This window comes from Aspergillus pseudodeflectus (assembly GCF_044049435.1).
Source record: "Aspergillus pseudodeflectus strain CBS 756.74 chromosome Unknown BJX68scaffold_26, whole genome shotgun sequence".
NCBI lineage: Eukaryota > Fungi > Ascomycota > Eurotiomycetes > Eurotiales > Aspergillaceae > Aspergillus > Aspergillus pseudodeflectus.
The window spans coordinates 408,703-422,457 of record NW_027263802.1 but is presented as its reverse complement, the minus strand read 5'-3'; the positions used below and the strand labels follow the sequence as shown (position 1 = coordinate 422,457).

The following is a 13,755-nucleotide window of genomic DNA, read 5'->3' as shown; positions in this document are numbered from 1 at the left end:
AGGTCATTGAATGCCGAAGGATGAGGACGGCGAGACTTTTCCAGGCTCTGTTCTTCAATCATTCGTTCTTTGGTCAGATAAACCTCTCATTGAACTAGGTGCTCACTACAATCTGCTTTCTTCTTATAAGCGTTCTGCTCACAACCCGTGAACCTCCGCGCCCTCTCTTCCTCCAAAGCGCCACCACCGCAAAGCACCAACCTGACACTCGACTTACTTTCTCTACATTCCCAAGAACTTTCTAGACACACAAGAAAATGGCATCGCAACCTGCCGTCTCAGCACTAGGTGCCTACCGCCAAATCCTGCGCGCAGCCCGCATTGCCTTCCAGAGTCCGTCTCCCAATTACCAAACCGTTCCGGCGGCGTGCTAATATAAGCCTGCAATAGATGACACTCGCGTCCTCCTCGCAGCCCGTCAAGAAGCCCGCCAAAATTTTGAGAAGCACCGCCGATTAGGAATCGATACTCCCATGCAGATCAACCACGCCATAGAGGTTGCAAGCATTCTGCGGCATAACATAGTGCAGGGTGCCAGGAGTGCGGAGGATGAGAATGCGCGGTGGGGTGTGTATCCTCCTTCTTTTACTCTGAAAATAATGGATTGGCATCGAGGGGCTAACATATGGACTGTGACAGAACTCCGCATACACGATGAGATCGAGCGTGGTGATAATGATTCTATCAAGATTGCTGGGAAGAACGTCAAGGTCGACAAGCCGTGCTCGTCAGCGTCATAGGTACAGGAATATATACGACGATGTTACTCGTCCGCGCGATGTATATTATGGGATGGAAGACGGCAAGCAAGATTTTACAGAACGCTTGCAACCATTTTGTATTATAGTATACCCAACTTTTCTCTCTCCTTTGGCGTCTTTGGTTTAGGTGATCATGCGCAGTGCACAGCAATAGAATTGAAATATACAATAACGCCCGCTTCGAAACAAACATGAAGCCTTCCCAATCGTGCTGCTGCAATACATGAATGAGGCAGACAATAGAATACATAACTTAATCGCCGGATAAACTGGAGTACTGGACCTCGCCGCTGCCTGGGGGAGGAGCAACGAGCACGTTGCGAGACTTATCTTGCTGTTCCTCGCCACCGGCTGCTGTGATAGCTCTGGTTTCGCGACCTGCGTTGGCAGGGGAGCCTGTGGCCTGTCGTCCTTCGCGAGCGTACTTGAGTCGTTCCTCGCGGTCCATATTATCCAGTGCCTTCGGCTTACCCCAACGGATTCTCAGTGGACATCCTTGGATGACAGCTTTGCCCTGGCACTGCTTGGCGGCCTCTTCGGCAGCCTCACGTGTGGCGTAATTAACAAACGCACAGTGAGCGCGATGCGAGCAGATGAGAGAGCGAAGCTGGCCAAACTGGGAGAAGAAAGACCGAAGCGCGTGCTCCGGGAGATCGTCCTCGACACCTGTGACAAACAGCGACAAGATGTTCGGGTCTGCAGGCGGGAGAATATCCTCCTGTGATGGCGGAATCTGTGCAGTACCAGGGAAAGGTCGACCACCACGACCTCCACGGGCAGCGCCACGGCCTCCCCGACCAGGGAGTGGTGTGCCTCGTCTGCTTTCGCTCGTCCGAATGGGCCCAGGCGCGTTACCGTACCGGCTCTTGACTACCGGTGCATCTGAACTGGTAGGTGTTTCCGACTCTCCATCTTCCTGCGGTCCTTCCAGTTGTCGCTGTTTTCTGTAATATGGCTGGCTGTTGGCGAGCCTGCGAAGTAGCTCGCGGGCTTTTTCGTCTGTCTTTTCGTATTCCTCGACGGCGCCCCGCCCTTCCTCGATTTCCTTCTCGTGGCCTTGCGCGTAGTATTCGCGGTTAATGGAGCTCTCCGGACCCGGAGCGACCATCTTGAGCGCAGCATCACGGACGACGATCGGGAGACCAAATGACAAGTCGAGCATACAGCACTGGCAGCAGTTCTTCAATCGGGCACAGGTGAGGCAGATGGCGGTGCGCTTGGTCCGCGCCGTGCGGTCGGCTTTCCATCGGAATATGGTGAATGGACGAGTGCACTGTAAATGTTAGTATTTCCTTTGCAGAGTGTTGCAGGTTGTACTTACAATCTTGCATTCAGCGCCGTAGTCCTCTTTGAGCATCTGGACGTACGGGTTCTCGGGCAGGCAGTTCTCGCAGACAGACGGGAAGTCCGTTGACTCCCATCCTGAGCGGTTGAGATCTTGTTTAATTTGTGGAGGCATGGTTGCGGTAATCTAGGTGCCCTTGTCAAGGCCGTTAAGTGGTGACTTGAGCAGAATTACGATCCGACTATCGATAGCATTTGCACTGTGGCGCGTGTCTGTGGCGGCGGCGGCCAGCTCTGTGGCTTTGTCATTCAGTTTCACGTGACGGACGCTAAATGAGCTTCTGGCGCAGTGGCGTCCAGGATCCATAATGCCTCAGGTCCATATGCAGGCTGCAGGTTATCCAGTTACTTTGAAACTTGAATGCTACTTTAATCTGATCATATCAGTTAATCCGTCGGATCGACTCCAACCGACTCAGTCCACGCGGCTGGGCATCGTATTCTGTACGCCGTACTCTTGAGCCCGGCGCCCGCGGACCGCATGGCCTGCCAGCTCTCGCCTCCAAGCGATGGCTGTCAGGAGTTTGGATCGACCCCAGACTAGGCTGCAACAAGTTAGGCGGCGCAGCGTCGAAAGTTCCCCCTAGAAAGAGCCGCGATTGGCCGAAAGGCCTCAAAAGTCGGTTCGAAATTGACCTCCTTTCTTCTGGCCATCGTATCCATCGCGTATTCCCCATTTCTCTTTCCTCCCCGTCATTCCCTCCGAAACACCTCCCTGCTGTTCTCTTCTCCTGCGCGGATATAAGAATCCATTTGTTCTTGACTTGACTTTTGTGTTGCTCATTCAATTCCTTCCAACACTTCCTCCGGCCTGCGACATTCCCGTCCCGCCTCTTTTTCCGCTTCACCCCTTTTCACGACAAATTTCTCCCTAAAAAAAAACATCTCAATTCACAACAATGGCTCCCTCAGCTCTCGAGAAGGAGGATCACCAGCGCGATGCTGAGTTCAACCGTGCCATGCATGGTACTTCAGCCCAGGCCCAGGGTGGTTTCGCCGCCATGCGCCAAAAGAGCGCCGCTGCTCAAAAGGCCGCTGTCGACGAGTACTTTAAGCACTGGGACAACAAGGCTGCTGAGACGGAAACAGAGGAGACCCGGGCTGTATGATATCTCGCTGGATTGGATTGGTAAAGGCTCTGGCTAACAGTATTTGATCAGGCTCGTCGTGCCGAGTATGCCACGTTGACAAGACAGTACGTCTCTTCCTTTAACACAAGACGGCAAAGCATTGACTAATGGATTCATTTACAGCTACTACAACCTTGCTACGGATCTCTACGAGTACGGCTGGGGTACATCATTCCACTTCTGCCGATTCTCCCACGGAGAGCCCTTCTACCAGGCCATTGCCCGTCACGAACACTACCTCGCCCACACAATGGGCATCAAGCCCGGAATGAAGGTCCTTGATGTCGGCTGCGGTGTCGGCGGTCCCGCGCGCGAGATTGCCAAGTTCACCGACGCCAACGTGGTTGGGTTCAACAACAACGACTACCAGATCCAGCGTGCGACCCGTTATGCAGAGCGTGAAGGTCTGACCGACAAGCTGAGCTTCGTCAAGGGTGATTTCATGCAGATGCAGTTCCCCGATAACTCCTTTGATGCCGTCTACGCCATTGAGGCGACTGTTCACGCCCCCGAGCTCGTTGGTGTCTACAGCGAGATTTTCCGTGTGTTGAAGCCCGGTGGCGTCTTTGGTGTCTACGAGTGGCTCATGACCGACGAATACGACAATGACAATCCCGAGCACCGCCGCATCCGTCTCGGTATCGAGCAGGGAGACGGTATCTCCAACATGGTCAAGGTGTCTGAGGGCCTCAAGGCCATCAAGGACGCCGGCTTCGAGCTTCTTCACAACGAGGATCTGGCTGACCGACCAGACACCATCCCGTGGTACTACCCTCTTGCCGGTTCTTTCAAGCACATGACATCGCCCTGGGATTTCTTCACCATTGCCCGCATGACATGGTGGGGCCGTGGTCTCGTCCACCGCTTCGTGGGAGCCTTGGAGACCATCAGAGTTATCCCCCGAGGCACACAAAAGACTGCCGACAGTCTGGCTCTGGCCGCCGACTGCCTCGTCGCCGGAGGTGAGAAGAAGCTTTTCACCCCGATGTACCTGATGGTCGGCCGCAAGCCCGAGTAAATCCGCCCCGCAACGATATAAAACATGACTAGTACCTGCATCCTCCGCTTTATGTGCATGGCGGCTATCACATTTAATACTCTTCACTTCTCATTCGACTTTTCTTCGCTGTTGTGTTTTTTCCTTATTTCACTTATTTGTCTCTTATTGCATACCGCCCCGGATGCTTCTCCATTCTGCCTTCATGTACGATTTATTGAGCATGCGTCTATGGTAAGACGATTGTATCTCTTAGAATAATAGATCAGTGTTGATTTTACCAGCTTCCCGGCTTGTCCAGTAAAAATGTATGAGTTTAAAGCCATGTATCGCTCACTATCTGCTCGCATAGGTCCTCACTTCCGTCCTTCCTTGGTGCTCACTTATTTGCTCTCTGGCAAATGCCCTTCACAATGTTGGTACAATTGGAAAAAGTAGCAATCAATTGGCTTAGGGCTATGGGATTGACTATATAATGGTTATCAAGCAAGTTGCTCGCTTATTGGGTCGCTCACTTAGTTACTCATCAGGTCCGTACTCATGGCTCTTATAAATTCTTTGATGGATCAAGAAACATGTTCTTGTGGTAGGATTAGAACGGGTGTAAGAATATGCCACTGGATAAGGTCCATAAGCTTGGGGTTCCTGAATTCATACCGGGAATGCGGTTATATATACTGGCATCCACTCCCGCCTTTCTGCATTCAACAAACAACTCAAGTCGGTTTAGATACCTCATACACGCTAAACTACCTTTTGATCGAACTATAACCTTTCTTTTGACCCAGATTAATATACTCCTGTAAGTGAGCATCCCAAACCGCATGAACAATCGCCTACCTTACCCCCCAAGGTGACTTAGTTTTATGTCGCCGCTGTCCTCGCCCTGTCGCAACCTCGGACTCGGAAGAAAACATCCAAGCATTAGAGTATGACCTCAGAGCTGTCATAGCAGCAAGAGTCTTGTCCAAGTTCTATGCTGACAGGACCGTGAAGCCACGGCCAAGTTCTTGCACCAGGTAGGCGCGAATCGAACCTCTATCCCTGGAGGAAAAAGCTGCAAGTCGCTCGGACTTATATCAACCCCGCTTGATCTACGTCTTGAAAAGAATTGCAAGATCGATGCTCCTGTTGGAAGGACGAGGAGATGGACGATGGTGTAGTGCCATCTGCATATCGCCTCTCTACCCGCATCAAACTGAGACGTTGATAGGATGCCTTAGCAAACAAAGCAAGCGTCAGCACATAGTTTATTTGTATTAATTCACATATCTGCATAAAAAGACAACCCTCCATCGGGTAGAAGCCCCGAAACCCCCACAGAGCAGGGCCGAACCGAGACGATAGGGTCTGAGAGCCGTGGCCAGCGCAGATCCACGGTCGAGGCATGGTGTGCCCAGAGACACTAGCCTCCACCGGCTAAAGTTGACCCAACTGCCTCATCAGGTAACTCGACAAGCCATCCTATTTAACCAGACCGCCGCCCTCCCCTTCTCAAGGTTCTGGTATCTGGACCTTGCACATCTCTGGTGGCGAGATGGTGATGGCGATGACGGTCGATGTAGATGAGAAGGTGCCACAGCCGCCTGCGAATAACGCCGCCCACGCGAATGCGGAGAAGAAGGACAGTGCAGTGCGGGGGGACTCTCACTCTCGCACTGGCCATGTCATCGATAATGGTACTGACAGTCAGGGTTCGGGGAGTGACTGTGCTGGCCGCCAAGTTGAAAGGTGGAACTATCCACGCTCTAATATTTACAAGACCCTCGCGACATTCTGGGCATTTCTTGTCATGGGCGCGAATGACTCGGCTTATGGAGTATGTTGCCCTCTCTTTTCTTATTCCGGGTCTCAAAAATCGTACGTTACTAACATGACCATCAGCCCCTCATCCCCTATGTAAGAAACACGCCCACATAACCCTAATACTCCCGCGCAGACCAAAAACTAACCCATCCAAGCTCGAGGAACACTACAACCTCTCCTACACAACCGTCTCGCTGGTTTTCCTCTCTCCAGTAGGCGGATACACCCTCGCCGCACTAACAAACAACGTCCTGCACCTCCGGTTCGGACGCCGTGGAATCGCAATCCTCAGTCCAGGCTGCCATCTGATCGCGTACATCGTCAACTGCCTGCATCCGCCGTATCCAGTCCTCGTGGTCTCGTTCATCTTCGCGGGGCTTGGGAATGGACTCGCGGACTCGGCCTGGAATGCCTGGATCGGGAACATGGCGGACTCGAACCAGGTTCTCGGGCTCCTGCATGGGTGGTATGGACTGGGGGCCGTCCTTGCGCCGCTTGTTGCGACGAGTTTGATCACGGAGGCGAAAGTGGGATGGTGGTATTTTTATTATATCATGGTGAGACAACATGCCACCCTCTCAGCTCAGACGGACCTAACGTGCAGCAGGTCGCATGCGCCGCAATAGAAGTAGGAACCTGCATCTGGACCTTCTGGGATTCAGATGCAGCCTCTTTTAGGGCCGAAACCGAAGCCCTAAACTCCAGCGATGACGGTGGGGTGCGGCGCGCGCTTTTTGATCGCCGCTACGCGCGCGTAACCTGGCTCCTGGCCTTCTTTCTCTTGATCTACGTCGGTCAAGAAGTTGCAATCGGGGGCTGGGTAGTGACGTTTCTAATGCGTGTGCGTGATGGTGGTGATTTTGCATCTGGAATGGGGGCGACGGGGTACTGGTTGGGGATTACATTTGGCCGCGTGGTGCTGGGATTCATCACGCCCAAGATCGGCGAGAAGACAGCTATTGTTGTACGTCTATTCTGCTCTAATACCGTTACCTCCCTTCCTCTCCTCCCCTCTAACTTGACCCCAACCCCCCGCAAGACTCGTAACTGATATCGCATGGCCCGACCCGATGACCTGACCCTATCCCAGATCTACAACATCCTCGCCATAGTCTTCGCCCTAATCTTCTGGCTCGTCCCAAACTTCTACGCCTCCGTGATCGCCGTCTCAATCCAGGGCTTCTTCCTCGGCCCCATGTTCCCCGGCGCCGTGGTGGTAGCCACCCGCCTCCTGCCCCGGTCTATGCACGTCAGCGCGATCGGCTTCGCAGCAGCGTTTGGAGCCTCCGGAGCTGCTGTTCTTCCGTTCGCGGTCGGAGCTATTGCGCAGGCGAAGGGGGTTGAGGTGTTGCAGCCCTTTATTGTTGGGTTGGGTGCGGGGATTACGTTGCTTTGGTGTGCTTTGCCGAGGATGCCGAAGAGGGGGGTTGAAAGTGAGGACGAGGAGGGGCGACAACAGCAGCAGCAGCAGCAGCAGCATGATGAACAGGCCGGCAGGGAGAGGAGTCGAGAGGGCGAGGAGGTATAGCATTCAAGGTGACTGCTGTAGTGAGAGCGGAATCCAAGTCCATGCTCGGAGTCATAAAGTCGAAATGCTTCATCTGCGGCCCATCATACTTGCCCCGACGAGCCAGGTACATGAGAAGGATGGCGATAAAGAGACCGAAAATGACCGCGGAGCCACTGGCGAGGGTCAATAGTCAGCATCACATCCATCATTCATCTCAACCCAAGAAGAAATAGATCAACCTACTAATTCATACTCCCCGCCGTCGTCGGAACCCGATTCGGAAAACAAAACAACACCCCGCTAAACACCAGCCAGACCACCGCAAACCCATTCACAGCATATCCCAGCATCCCCCGTTCTCTTCCCCACTCCAGTCGCAACTCCCGTTCCACAGCCAAATGCCCCCTCCGCCGCTGAGCAACCAGTATCCCCTGCGGGACCGTGTACGCGAGGTTCTGCAGCAGCGTGGCCATATTTACCACGCTGCTGAATGCTGTTGTGCTCGCTATGTAGATCAGGCCGAAGAGGATGCAGAATGTTGCAGAGGCGAGGGTTGCGTGGAGGGGGATTCGGCGGCCTGCGGAGATTTTCGACAGGTGGTTGGAGAAAGGGAGGGCGTTCTGCGTTTGGGATCTTGTTAGTTGGGGGTTTGAGATAGTTGAGATGGTGGATGCAAGGACATACATCTCTGGCCAGCGTCCACGCAATCCGACTAACTGACACCCACTGCGTGCAGACGGTTGCTGGACGAGTTAGCTCGGCTGCTCGTCTATGTCGCATCTCATCCCACACTAATGCCCATGCCCATGCCCAAATCCCTATCCCACCCAATTCCCAGGGAAAGGAACAAGACGTACAAAAGTAAAGCCCGGCCAAACAAGCCTGCAACAGCGTCGCCACGGCCCTACTCCCCGTCATCTGAAAGAAGATCTCCAGGATGGGCAGAAACGCATTCTGCACGGCGTCCATGTCGCGGATCCCGCAGACCAGAACTATTATAAATGGGATTGCGGTTGCTATGCTGATGGCCATTGTTACGTTTCTGGTACTGTTAGTCTAGGTCCTCTACTCAGGGAGACGAGGGCGGGGATGGGTGTGATATGGGTAGAACGGAAAGGGAAAGGTAAGGGTATATGAGCGCATACATAGCCCTCGGAATCCCCCTCCTCGGCCTCTCGACCTCCTCAGCGAGATGCACAACCGTCCCCGTTGCCGAGAAACTATACTCGCCCAGGGCGATACTCAGCAACCACCCCGTGGGATTCGACCAGCCGCTCAGGTTGCGGTGCGCGACGAGGTTGGACGGTGTGTAGTGGTCGCGGCCCATGACGAGGAGGGTTATCATGAAGAAGACTAGGCAGAAGAGGGAGAGGCCCAGGCCGGTTGTTGTTAGGTATTTGGTGTGCCGTTGCGGGAGGGTTAGGATGGGGATTACTGTTTGCGTAGAGGGGTTAGGGTTTGGTTTTGGAAGATGATTGGGATGGAGGGGACTCACGGGATAGGAGGATCACGCCGACGAAGCCGAGGTATACCTATTGAGTTCAGTTACTGCGTAATCCAAACTCGAGTCCGAGTGTGATAGAGGGCTGCGTACCTGCCACTGCTCAGGCACAAACCCATCAACCCAAAACGCAACGATGCCAAAAACCGAAATAGTCGTGTATATCATCCCAGAAACCCCACCGATCAAGAACCCCAGCATATTAATAATCCCAACCGTAAATGAGGCGAAATTCCGCGTCTCCTTTGGCGCGAGGAAGTATGTAAAGTGGTAGCAGCCCTAACATCACCCTTTGTAAGTTCATCCACACCCAGCACCGATATACCCACTCCTCCTCCGGGCTGAAGGAACACTTACACCAGAAGAAGGAATCGCGCTCGCCATCTCACAAACCCCCAGTAGAACAACCCACTGCGCCGCGGCAGCAATGATCAGCGCAAAGAGCACAGTCACGCCGCCGCCGTAGACGAGGGACGGCCCGAATGTCGCCGCGTAGGACATCCAGGAGTTTGAGATTGTGAATGCGAGGCCGACGGCGCCGATCCAGGAGATTGTGCGGTCGAGTTTGGGCGGCGGTGTTGTGGCATTGGCAATGGGAATGGTGGTGATGGCGCCATTTTTGGGAGTCGATGATGATGGAGAGGAGGGCGAGGAGGGCGAGGAGGGCGAGGGCAGTTCTAATTTCTCAATCTTCTCGAGGGAGAGTCGTTCGGAGGGTTTGAGCGCTGGCTTAGGGTTAGACATTGTTCCCGTACAGTACTCCGTGTTTGGGTTGATGATGCGTACGACGGGGAGATAGCTATATACTCTATCATCTTCCGGGTTAATATGTGCTATGACTCTACGGTTGAAGCCTGATAACGCAAGGATGGATGCAAACTTGGTGACGCAGGGGATACAGAGCAATCCTGATTCTACACTGCAGTATACCGCACAATGGTATCACGAGATAAGGAGAGGGGAGCAGAGGCAAGGAGCCGAGGGGGGTTGTATCCGTACGACATTCCACGGCGAAACAATGATGCATATGGGGAAACCCAATGAGATGGATTATCGGTCGGTGATATAGACCAGACAGACAGATAGAGAGAGACAAGAGATACGAACATTAAAGGCAAGCACATGCAAATATTATACAACCGACCAAACCAACGAGACCAACAGAATCAAACAAGCGAGCCCGACGGTGCTGGCATCCAAACCTTCACAAATTATATCCAGCAGAATTATTTCCCGACCAAAGCATTTCCGTACCAAATAATATCCAAGAACCGATCGTCGACCGTGACAGCGAGCCGCACAAAACGCAGCCGTCTACGCGGCAACCCCTAAAAGCGCCGAGCAGAAGAGCATAGCCAGCACACCGAGCCCCGTCTTCGAAACCGGCTGTCCAAGCCTCACACCCGCATTATCCGTCTCAGTCGGCTCCGCCTCATCACTATCGCTCGTTGAGGACGGATCGTTGTCATCGTCATCATCATCACTCCCACCCGTCGACGACGGAACAGGGGCAGTCGCAGTCGCGCTCTGATTCCCCGAGCAAAAGAACTGCCCCGGCGTCGCGCCGGCATCTTCGATGCAGCTGAGCAGGTCGCCGACGTTCTGGCCCTGCGCGAGACAGTACAGGCCGCAGTCGTCGTTGAATTTCGAGACGTCGGCGACGCCGCAGCACTTATCCATGATGGAGGAGGAGTTGCCGGTGTTGGGGAGGCCGCAGGCGGCGTCTTGGACTGGTAGAATCCAAGCAGATACCCCTGTGCATGTTGTGTTTACGTTGGCCATTTTGATTGGAGTGGTAGAGGTGGTTAACGAGTGGAATAGATGTGGTGGTGAAAACCGATGAAATCTGGTGGTAGCGAGAGACTGTGATGGGGAGATGAATGATCAGGAGACAGGAGAGAGAAGAACAAACAAGAAACCAGAGGCAGGAAAGAGATTTAAGGCGTGTCTCACTGTCTCACGATTGAGCTTCCTCCAGCTTCCAATGCAGGTTTCTATATTTACATCGGGGCTTGGCAGGTAACATGGACAGCGCTGATTGGCTCGCTCGTTGGAATTGACTCCAATGACGTCACGCATCCGTCTCATTTTTCAGCCCAAAGTAAAAGCAAAGCAAAGCAAAGCAAAGCAAAGCAAAGCTGAAGCTGTGGTGTCATGTCTATCTTCTATTCTCTATATATTAATTATTATCCCAACTTATTTACTTACATTCCCCGCTTCATCTTCCAGCGCATGACAAACGCCGCAAAGGGGAAGAATAAAATGGAAACTCCAACCCATGCGAACAAGACGCCAAAGTCCAGGCCGATGCGCGAGTGTGTGCCGAACAGGATGGTCCGCGACGCCTCGACAACTGCGATTGTTAGCAAACTGGATCCATAATACGATGAATGGAAAGAGGGGACTTACTTCGGTGCAACGGCCACGCGTATCCCCAGCGGAAAAACCCGGGGGCCAGGTCCAGGGCATAGAATCCTGTGGCTACGTTTGTGATAACCCAGAAGATCAACCACAAACTAGACCAAGGGAATCCAAGAATCATCGCCATGTTTATGCAAGGCAAACCGAGCGAAGCCATCCCCAGAAAGTTAAGCATCCAAAAGACAACAAAGGAGCCACGGCCATAGGCATTTGGCTCGTCAGCGCTGACCGTATCCGGCGCCGGAGAGTTGGTGAACGGAATCTGGAACGCCAGCGACACGAAGGAGTAAAACAGCGACATGAAAAAGTACGCGGCAATGTCTGAGGAGATGCGCCACACGAGCCAGTGGGGGATCTTTAGCGGAGGATGGTCGCCCTTGATGAATTGCGCGTGGATGGGCATGAGGAAAGGGAAGGCGAAAAAGGCGATAATGATCAGGTAGATCAGACCGATGGTGACCGCCGGCGTCGACACAGCTCGAGAGAACGGCCTCAAATCCACAGTCTCAAAGCCGACTGCTGGATTCAACGCCTGAGGAGCAGCCCGGGATAAATTCACCGACTGCTCGGCCAGGATGCTCACCCATCGCGGCCCAAACTCCGAACGCAGCTGCAGCTCGAACGAGTTGAGAGCCGGGGTTATATAGCTGGAGTAAGTGGATTGGTCCCTGGCGGATAATGTGACAAACTGCGCAGCATCCGAGGGGTTGTATGCATCGTTTTCTCCACTGACTGCTGCTCGGAGGGCTGCGCTGGCGTTGGATTTGACCACGATGGCAGCGTAGCAGTGCTCGTCGTACACCGCTTGGCGAACGGCCACGGGGTCGTTGTTGAACTCTGTCGGAGGTTTTATCACATACCCCACGGTCCGAGTGTCGGAGTCGATGATGGATTGAGCGAGGTCTGTGACGGCGGGGCCCACGACCGCATCGGAAGAGTCATCGAAATCGACAACCCACACTTTTAGATTCGGAAGTTTGGCCTCGACACGAAACTGTACAGCCCAGTAGAGGGAAAGCACGCAGAGGATAAAGACGCAGAGCATAAGAACTGTTACACGGAGGGGCAGGTGGTCAGCTGGGGATCGTCAGCACCTGGAGCAAGGGGTCGACTAAACCTGTGCGCGCCCATTGGAAGACAACCGATTTGCGAGTCGACGACAGCGCCGGGTCGAAGAACCCAACAGGCTTCGGCCCATCATCCCTCTTTTCGCCAGATTCCGCCATGTTTGACGTCTTTCATCGATGAGAAGAAGAGAAGTCGAAGCTGGGGCGAGTCCCTTTATTTTTCCAGAATCGCGGACGGATGGTTCTCGGACCAGCGCCGGATGGGGAAATCCAGTGGGACTTCGCAAGGACCTTAAATCCGGCTTAATCCGTCCCCGGACATCGCAGCTAATTCCAGGGCCAATGAGACGCTCACAAGCACGATCCGATTACCTGAACACGCTCCTGAATCATGATGCGACAAAGGGCGGCCGACAAGGCGCCCTGCCCGACAGGGATGGCCCCCATCATAAAGCACTGCTGACCAACAATCTCTACATCTCACATCATCTCGTACGAACTGGACCCATTGACAGGCTTCGCCATGACCGGGAATGTAAGCATGCGACCGCCACGTTGCCCGCATTCTCGACCAGGGGCGCGGAGGGGTTGGTGCCAGCTTACGTCATGAGCAGCAATTCTTGCCTCATCGAAAGTCTATTGACTGTATGGAAGCTTCGATGGCTCTTCTAGGAGGATTCGATACCTTGGCAATACATCCAGACGTTCCGAGGTTGCCAGCCGCATATCATGGAACGAGGAGATCCCTAAAATGGTATTGTTTATGTATGAATCTTGGTCCAAGAAACCGAAAGTGATACGATCAAATTAGATCCGGCTAAGCTTGGTATTTCTAGCATCATGGTTCTCCGTACAGGCTCTAGATGCCTACCAGAAAGTGATTTTGCGTCCCCCACATTCCATACCCTTGAGGCACTTTGAAGGAAGCTTAAAACCCCGGAAAATCGGCTCGAATTACGCTTCCCCGGCTTTTCAGGTTTATCAACAATGGCCATTATTCCGATTGCTATTACCTTCAATGACGCATCGTTCTAGACGTGGATCAGATGCTTTTCCTGGGGATTTTAGGGAATATCTCCAGAACCATAGATGCCAGACCAGCTGAAATATCAACCCATTCATCAACTCTCTGGACTACTTCAACCTAGAAGAATCAAACTAACGAGGACGCATGCCCTTGATCAACAGGTAATAGATCGACCAGGTGGGTTCTCTCTC

General features: G+C 53.3%; 8 protein-coding genes across 8 annotated transcripts; 4 read left to right on the top strand and 4 right to left on the bottom strand.

The window, feature by feature from the left end:
- Positions 1-17: 17 nt before the first annotated feature.
- BJX68DRAFT_104929 (LYR motif-containing protein) lies at positions 18-877 on the top strand. Its single transcript, XM_071035802.1, has 2 exons — positions 18-333; positions 391-877. Exons 1-2 carry the CDS (start codon positions 258-260, stop codon positions 738-740), a joined length of 426 nt encoding a protein of 141 aa, XP_070898264.1. The 5' UTR covers positions 18-257; the 3' UTR covers positions 741-877.
- Positions 545-2,314, bottom strand: slt11 (Pre-mRNA-splicing factor ECM2). The gene is made up of 2 exons (XM_071040440.1): positions 2,083-2,314; positions 545-2,034 (listed from the first exon to the last, which is right to left on the bottom strand). Exons 1-2 carry the CDS (start codon positions 2,218-2,220, stop codon positions 1,015-1,017), a joined length of 1,158 nt encoding a protein of 385 aa, XP_070898263.1. The 5' UTR covers positions 2,221-2,314; the 3' UTR covers positions 545-1,014.
- A 430-nt stretch (positions 2,315-2,744) lies between these two features.
- On the top strand, positions 2,745-4,547 carry erg6 (sterol 24-C-methyltransferase). The gene is made up of 3 exons (XM_071040439.1): positions 2,745-3,208; positions 3,266-3,300; positions 3,359-4,547. The coding sequence occupies exons 1-3, from the start codon at positions 3,005-3,007 to the stop codon at positions 4,251-4,253; spliced, it is 1,134 nt and encodes a 377-aa protein (XP_070898262.1). The 5' UTR covers positions 2,745-3,004; the 3' UTR covers positions 4,254-4,547.
- Positions 4,548-5,769: 1,222 nt separating this feature from the next.
- Positions 5,770-7,566, top strand: BJX68DRAFT_267793 (putative MFS transporter; the record flags this gene model as incomplete). The annotated part of the gene is made up of 5 exons (XM_071045914.1): positions 5,770-6,051; positions 6,117-6,131; positions 6,194-6,595; positions 6,646-7,002; positions 7,129-7,566. The coding sequence occupies 5 exons, from the start codon at positions 5,770-5,772 to the stop codon at positions 7,564-7,566; spliced, it is 1,494 nt and encodes a 497-aa protein (XP_070898261.1).
- A 69-nt stretch (positions 7,567-7,635) lies between these two features.
- Positions 7,636-9,793, bottom strand: BJX68DRAFT_267792 (amino acid/polyamine transporter I; the record flags this gene model as incomplete). The annotated part of the gene is made up of 8 exons (XM_071045913.1): positions 7,636-7,721; positions 7,802-8,168; positions 8,233-8,291; positions 8,406-8,590; positions 8,694-8,982; positions 9,044-9,080; positions 9,143-9,328; positions 9,407-9,793. The coding sequence occupies 8 exons, from the start codon at positions 9,791-9,793 to the stop codon at positions 7,636-7,638; spliced, it is 1,596 nt and encodes a 531-aa protein (XP_070898260.1).
- A 16-nt stretch (positions 9,794-9,809) lies between these two features.
- On the bottom strand, positions 9,810-11,177 carry BJX68DRAFT_238923 (uncharacterized protein). The gene has a single exon (XM_071040438.1). The coding sequence runs from the start codon at positions 10,829-10,831 to the stop codon at positions 10,364-10,366; it is 468 nt and encodes a 155-aa protein (XP_070898259.1). The 5' UTR covers positions 10,832-11,177; the 3' UTR covers positions 9,810-10,363.
- A 76-nt stretch (positions 11,178-11,253) lies between these two features.
- BJX68DRAFT_267790 (SNG1 family protein) lies at positions 11,254-12,696 on the bottom strand (the record flags this gene model as incomplete). Its single annotated transcript, XM_071045912.1, has 3 exons — positions 11,254-11,402; positions 11,459-12,547; positions 12,588-12,696. 3 exons carry the CDS (start codon positions 12,694-12,696, stop codon positions 11,254-11,256), a joined length of 1,347 nt encoding a protein of 448 aa, XP_070898258.1.
- BJX68DRAFT_104871 (uncharacterized protein) lies at positions 12,616-13,418 on the top strand. The gene has a single exon (XM_071035801.1). The coding sequence runs from the start codon at positions 12,715-12,717 to the stop codon at positions 13,207-13,209; it is 495 nt and encodes a 164-aa protein (XP_070898257.1). The 5' UTR covers positions 12,616-12,714; the 3' UTR covers positions 13,210-13,418.
- Positions 13,419-13,755: the final 337 nt, after the last annotated feature.

What these genes read in the sequence shown, in the direction of transcription:
- BJX68DRAFT_238923 (XM_071040438.1), bottom strand. Translation starts at nt 10,831, where the DNA reads ATGGCCAACGTAAACACAACATGCACAGGGGTATCTGCTTGGATTCTA.
- erg6 (XM_071040439.1), top strand. Translation starts at nt 3,005, where the DNA reads ATGGCTCCCTCAGCTCTCGAGAAGGAGGATCACCAGCGCGATGCTGAG. An exon ending in AAACAGAGGAGACCCGGGCT is followed by an intron (nt 3,209 to 3,265) that starts GTATGATATCTC and finishes GTATTTGATCAG; the next exon opens with GCTCGTCGTGCCGAGTATGC. An exon ending in TATGCCACGTTGACAAGACA is followed by an intron (nt 3,301 to 3,358) that starts GTACGTCTCTTC and finishes ATTCATTTACAG; the next exon opens with CTACTACAACCTTGCTACGG.
- slt11 (XM_071040440.1), bottom strand. Translation starts at nt 2,220, where the DNA reads ATGCCTCCACAAATTAAACAAGATCTCAACCGCTCAGGATGGGAGTCA. An exon ending in ACGGCGCTGAATGCAAGATT is followed by an intron (nt 2,035 to 2,082) that starts GTAAGTACAACC and finishes TAACATTTACAG; the next exon opens with TGCACTCGTCCATTCACCAT.
- BJX68DRAFT_104871 (XM_071035801.1), top strand. Translation starts at nt 12,715, where the DNA reads ATGAGAAGAAGAGAAGTCGAAGCTGGGGCGAGTCCCTTTATTTTTCCA.
- BJX68DRAFT_104929 (XM_071035802.1), top strand. Translation starts at nt 258, where the DNA reads ATGGCATCGCAACCTGCCGTCTCAGCACTAGGTGCCTACCGCCAAATC. An exon ending in AGCCCGCATTGCCTTCCAGA is followed by an intron (nt 334 to 390) that starts GTCCGTCTCCCA and finishes AGCCTGCAATAG; the next exon opens with ATGACACTCGCGTCCTCCTC.